This window comes from Trichechus manatus, unplaced genomic scaffold, assembly GCF_000243295.1.
Source record: "Trichechus manatus latirostris isolate Lorelei unplaced genomic scaffold, TriManLat1.0 scaffold00056, whole genome shotgun sequence".
Lineage (NCBI taxonomy): Eukaryota > Metazoa > Chordata > Mammalia > Sirenia > Trichechidae > Trichechus > Trichechus manatus.
This window is the reverse complement of record NW_004443992.1, coordinates 15762624-15768887: the sequence shown is the minus strand read 5'-3', so window position 1 is coordinate 15768887 and position 6264 is coordinate 15762624. Positions and strand designations below refer to the sequence as shown.

The following is a 6264-nucleotide window of genomic DNA, read 5'->3' as shown; positions in this document are numbered from 1 at the left end:
CTAAATTAAACCATTTATAATTTATAAACTAACTATAATTAAATAAATCTCATATCAGCACACAAATGTGAAACAGAATAGAAAGGTTATCTAGTATGAACCTAGAAGCCTCAAGTAATATTAGAACCTGCTCAATTACAGTCCCTGTCCCCACACGGACAATACATTATTTTATACTTACGAAGCTCCACATGAGGATTTGTGAGTTGTTTCTTTTGTGTATCTCCTCCATCTGCTTCATCTAAAAGGTTTAATATCATTAGTAAAGGCAAAGTTTAAATAGTTATCAGCTCACTTTGTCTTGTCTTTTTTCCCTGATATAACAACAAAAATTAACAAATCAACAATATAGATATCCTGGTCAAGACACGATCAAACTATCATTAGATATACACTTAAGTGTGTGAACTATTATAATAAAAATGTAAGTATCTTTCAAAAGTCCAATTTTTAGATTTAAAAAAATTCGAAATATTGGGTTGAAGAATTTTTCTTACATTTAAGTGATTCCTAGGATAACAATATGCTAACTCAGCTCTTAACATCAAGAAGTTCTATGGATTCTTTACCAGAGTTTATAACCAGTTTCCCTATGTGTATGGAATAATGCTTCCCAAATAGTATGTGATGCTTCCTTTATTACGCTGAGCCATACATGCAATATGTAAAATATACTGAGATCTACTTCAGAGCCATTTTCTGTATTTGACTGATTTCTCTGGCAAATCTTATGTCAGACCCACTCTGTTTAATTATTGCAGATTTGGAATACATTTTAATATCTAGAAGAACAAGTCATCCCCTAAGTTTCACATTTCAAAAACTTTTTTTTTCAAAGTACCAGTGCCTTCCCAGGATCAAATTATAAGCACCTACAACCCAATAGCAGTCTACAGAATACTAAACAGATGTCTTTATTGCTAATGAAAATTCATTATACAATGGCTATTTTTTAAATTACTAATTCATGGTCTAACTCAAGGGTCATCAAACTATTTCTATAAAGAGCCAGATAGTAAATATTTTACTCTGTCGCAACTACTCAACTTGCCAATGTAATGCGAAAGCAATCAGACAATAAGTAAATGAATGAGCATGCCGGTGTTCCAATAAAACTTTATTTACAAAAACAGGTTTGCCAATTCCTAGTGTAATGCCATATCCTAAAGAAAATATCAAAGTGAGTACGGACATAATAGCCTCAACCTTCCAGGGACTGGAAAAGAAAGGAGACATCTGAAGGGGCAGTAGAATGAAAACATTCAATTTACATGTCAACTTCAGTTAAGTCCTCAGTAATTTCTGAAGACATTATTTTTACCACTTTACAGGTAAGGAAACTAACACAGTAAGTGATACCAATGAAATGTGAAGACAGGACTCTCCAAGCCCCACACTTTTTCTATTCTACCATACTGAGATGTGAAAAGAGAGGGAAGGCCTTGGTTTTGGCACTAAGAATTATGTACTTGCGGCTATAAGGGGAATTAAGCAACTAATATAAATAAAGCCTAGAGTGAGCACATTTGGTTTCCTTTAACACACCTTGAGGCTCATTGCCTTGATTCTCCGTCCCCTCCTTGCCCGTCTGCCCAACCTGGTAGTAAGCACTATCTGCTCCACGTAAGGTCTCTCTCTTCTGGGAAGAGAGGTCAGGGCTTTTCCCTGCTGTCCCTCGGAAGAAGGACAACACTCCAGAAGCCTTTTTGGCTAAAAATAAGAGGTAGCATATTAATTTTAAGTACAGGTCACTGCAGTTAGAAAAATAAAAAAATGTTCAACTCGTTCCTCTGCTAGCAGTAACCATTATATGAGGGAATAAATGTAAGTAACACTGATACTTATGTTTGCATTGATTATTACTCCACATGTTTTATGCTTTTTTGAGTAGTTAAGTGCTCTTATATCAAAAACAGGAAAGCAAAGCTTAAATAGCTCTCAAACGTGAGAAATTCTACAGAATGCCTTTCAAAAATATCTTTTAAGGACAGTTGTAATATATTAAGCAACAAGATTAAGTTAGGGCTGAGTTCTTATAACATTACAGTATAGTTAAACTAAAAACAATTTTACAAGCTACAAGAATTCAGAGTTAAAGGCAATATATTCACATCATTTGTGTTCCTAGTTTTCAACATTATAAAATACAAGATTTTGCTTTCAACATCTTTCAAAAAATAAACAGTATAGGATGACCAAGAATTTTACAAGTTTGTTCTCTAGTGTTGCTCTTAGTTTTGAGCTTTATCATATCAATAGTATGTGTGACTGTAATCTTACATCATTTATCATTTATAAAATCCACAAAAAATGTTAATCATACAGTGCTTACTTAGGATGGCAGACACCATAATTGCCTCCTTAACATCTACTCCTCCCTTGCTCCTTGCTAACAGGAACTACAATTTGTTTGGGGCAACAATGTGCAGAGCCCCAGGAAATGGATCATGATTTATATAAGCCAACCAGGACAAAGCTTCTGACTACTACTTCCATCTCCTTTGTAGTGAGGAATGACCATGAGACTCAGTTCTGACCAGAGAGGCTTAAGAGCAAGCCTGTGCTTTCCTAATAAAAGCAAACAGCTACAGCTTACACCTCCCTTCTTCCTGCCTCAGATGCAGACATTAAATGAACATTTGTGACCATGAGGAAAAATAAGAGACTCTCAAGAGAAATTTCCCCTATATTGTCACAACATTGCTGAGCAGCTGAACCAATGCCAGCCACAGCCTACCCACAGATGTTGCGATCTTAGAAAAAAATGTCATTTAAGCCCCTATAGTCATTTGAGTCTTCTATTATTTATAGCTGAATGCATCCTGACTAATGTCAGAGAGGCCTGAGTACAAATCCAGCTCCACTGTACAATCTTGAGCAAGTTACGTACTTTTTCTTAGTCTCAACTACCTTATCTGAAAAATAGGGATATGTCAAATAATATTTATATGGTTACTATGGGATTAAAGGAGATACTGCATGAAAAGTTCTCACAGTGCCAAAAATACTGTTAAAATCTAAAACAAAGTTAACTGCTGCTGTGTTTCTTAGGTTATACCCTTTAAACTGAAAGCTTTAGGAAGGCAGATGCTGGTTTTTGTTTTTGTCTTTTTTGCACAGACCAAGGATGTTTTAAGGTAAGACTCAAAAGAAGAAAAGCAAAACATGGATAAAAGATAAAATTTTTTAAAAATCTATATACAGTTCATTCCCTGGGTTACGAACATCTGACTTATGTACAACCTGTAGTTATGAACAAACCCCCATAAAGCCCCATTATGTTAAAAATTCGAGGTACATAAAATGGTTCATAATAACAAACAGGCACTACTTTGTAACACGCATCTAAACATTATTATTACTGTATTATTATGTTGAAGATGTTTTTGGTATATCTGGAAGTGTTTCTTTAAATGTTTTTATGCACAGAAAGATACACTATGTACTGTATACTAAGACAAGCATTTGACTAACTGACATTACAGACAAACTGTACCTAGCTGGTCTGACGTACATACAAATTCAACTTCAGAAAGGAACTTGTTCTTAATCCAGAGACTGCCTGTATTTCAAATACCAGAAGTACGGTTATTTTGACGCAAATAATAGTGCACCTTCTGCATTTGCCTGCTGGCTGTGGGCCCCCCACCCCCACCACCACACCCCATCCCATGAGGCACTCTCACAAGCCAAACCTCTTCCACAGGTTGCTGTAAAAAAAAAACCATTCTTCCCTCACAGGGAGGGCATGGCCAGCAAACAAATGCAAAAGGTGCACGTTACTTGCATAAAAATACAGTAGTAAATCTTTGGAGATGGCGTTTCTTCTTTAATGTGTTTAATTCTTCAAACCATAATTACAAATAAAACTAATCATGAATACTTCTCCCTTTGTAATCTTACTTGGTTGTGGTTCTGCTTCTGCTGTCCGGTTTGTCTGTCCTCCACTGATGTCAGGCAATCTAACAGGGCTGCTGCTCTTTGGTCTGCTGTCTAAAGTACTAAAATGAAAAACACAGGAGAAGCAGGCTTCATATTATTCAGATAGAAAATAACAAGTACTCTGATTCCTACACTTATCTACTCTCCATCTAACTCATCCACAATATCAGAAATCTGATTCATAGTTTATATGAACACAGGTTAGAATACGAAAGAAAAAGTTTTGAAATAACTACTAAACTTAAAAAATAAAATGTTACAACTATAAAAGAAGTATGGAAAAAAATATATGAAGCACAGGCTTTTATAACAGTTTTCTCAAGTCCATTATACTCTATTAGTAATCAAAAGTCAAACAAAGAAAATAGCAATTTCATATTTCTCATACTAGTCATCAAGAAGAAATATTAATTCAGATAAAATTTTATCCTGGTAACAAAGTTGGCAGACCTATTTCAGTAAGAATCCTAATAATGAGCCTGTGACAATTTTAAATGTCTAAAATACTGAACACGCTAAAAGGACTATGTTTTTGGGGGGGGGGGGTTAACAATTAGATTCTTTAATTATCATGTAACACCTGCAATTTCAGGTAAGTAGTAACTTTCTTATTCCATAAATTACTATCTTTTTTTTAATGAAAATGGTAAAGAGAAGTTAAAAGTTTAAACCTACAATATACATTGAACAGCTACTGCAATTATGAAAAAAGTGTACTGTAACGCACTGTTTATGGTCTTTTGATATACTTGAATTTTGTTGTTTCAATTATTGTCTGAGGAGCCCCGATGGCGCAGTGGTTAAAGTGCTCAGCTGCTAACTTAAAGGTCGGCGGTTCGAACCCATCAGCCATTCCACGGGGGAAAGATGTAGCAGTCTGCTTCTGTAAAGACTACAGCCTTGGAAACCCTATGGGGCAGTTCTACTCTGTCCTACAGGGTCCATACGAGTCAGAATCAACTCAACAGCAACAGATACAAGGATTGTCTGAAGTATGAGCACCATTATCTGTATCCTAGCAATTTTCATGCTAATATTATGCTATAACACAATTGAAGAATTAGTACTTAGAAAATGATGACAAAATTGAATGAAATAGATGCTACTCAATTATGGATCACCTATTTGTTTGAAGCCCTTCTTCGGCACTGTTCCACAGAGTAGCTTTGGACAATTCCTCTAAGGCATTTCGGTATTCTTTACAACTTCGGGTAGAAACAGATTGAAAACTGTTAAACATTAAGCTTTTCTTTCAAAATGAATCATATGCTTCAGAATAAGCTTTGAATTACAGAAATACATCATTATCCAGAAATGTCAATAATTAAACAAATACATTTGGGTTAACTAACAAAAGTGAGCAAGTAGAAGCTTCATGAGGAAGGTCAATGTCTTCTAACAAAACAATACAAAATACAATCCACCAACACACCAACCAATATCATCATCCTAAACAATGATCAGAAAGGCTTACTAACATTTACATCAAATGCCTTCAGAGGTTGAACAGGTAATTTGTAAGTATGAAACTTCAGGGTTTAGTACAACAGAGTAGGAAAGAACTTGAGAGTATTTTCCCACTTAAAAGTACTGAACTTTAAGAAAAAAAAATTTTTTTAATGTTGCATTGGCCAAAAAAATCCTTCAACTCTAGACAGCAGTCCATCACTCAGATGTCAGGGAACAAGAGAGGCATCTTAAGGGGTGTTATTTTTCCAAGACATTGAAAAAAGGTGACCTCAAGTAGAATAATTGCTCCCTAACAGTACAAAAGATATTTCTGATTTAGTTGACTTTCCGAACTTTCTTATCTACTAATGTAGTATGACAATTCAATAAAGTGAGAAGCAAATACTATTTTCCTAAAGGCCAAAAGGGAAAAATACAAAATCTTTCATGCAGCATCTTATACAGGAAAAATATTCATTACCCAAACAGTAAATGCTAAACTCCATTAAGGCAGAGGCATATAAATCTGTCTTGTTTACCCCTGTATATCCAATGCCTAGTATAACACATATTGTAGACACTCAAACATTTGTTGAATAAATGGCCTCCTTGTTTAGAAAGAAAAATTAATTTTTTTTCCATTGGAAGGCATTAAAATTTTTATTTTTAAAAATTTTAGATTTTACTTAAACTAATTTCAACCATTGCTAAGGTAACTTTAAGATTAAAAATCTTAGTATTAACATTTATTTTGGACATAATATATAATAAATATGTTTGAAATGGAGTGCTTCTTTAAGGCACATGATAACTGTGGGCACGTAAATTAAAAAATCAGAAATGCCTAGGGACTAAGAGACAGAAACAACATTA

At 34.5% G+C, this 6264-nt stretch overlaps 1 protein-coding gene across 14 annotated transcripts in view; it reads right to left on the bottom strand.

Moving 5' to 3' along the window:
• The window catches only part of PIKFYVE (phosphoinositide kinase, FYVE-type zinc finger containing), an 81558-nt gene that overhangs the window by 12122 nt on the left and 63172 nt on the right, over positions 1 to 6264 (bottom strand). For 13 of the 14 annotated variants that reach the window (XM_023733045.1, XM_023733046.1, XM_023733044.1 and 10 more), the window contains 4 exons: positions 5064 to 5147; positions 3904 to 4001; positions 1546 to 1710; positions 182 to 241 (listed from right to left, as the gene is read on the bottom strand). In XM_023733045.1, coding sequence (XP_023588813.1) covers positions 182 to 241; positions 1546 to 1710; positions 3904 to 4001; positions 5064 to 5147 — 407 coding nt within the window. The remainder of the gene's footprint in view (positions 1 to 181; positions 242 to 1545; positions 1711 to 3903; positions 4002 to 5063; positions 5148 to 6264) is intronic. The other variant, XM_023733052.1, reaches the window with a different exon arrangement.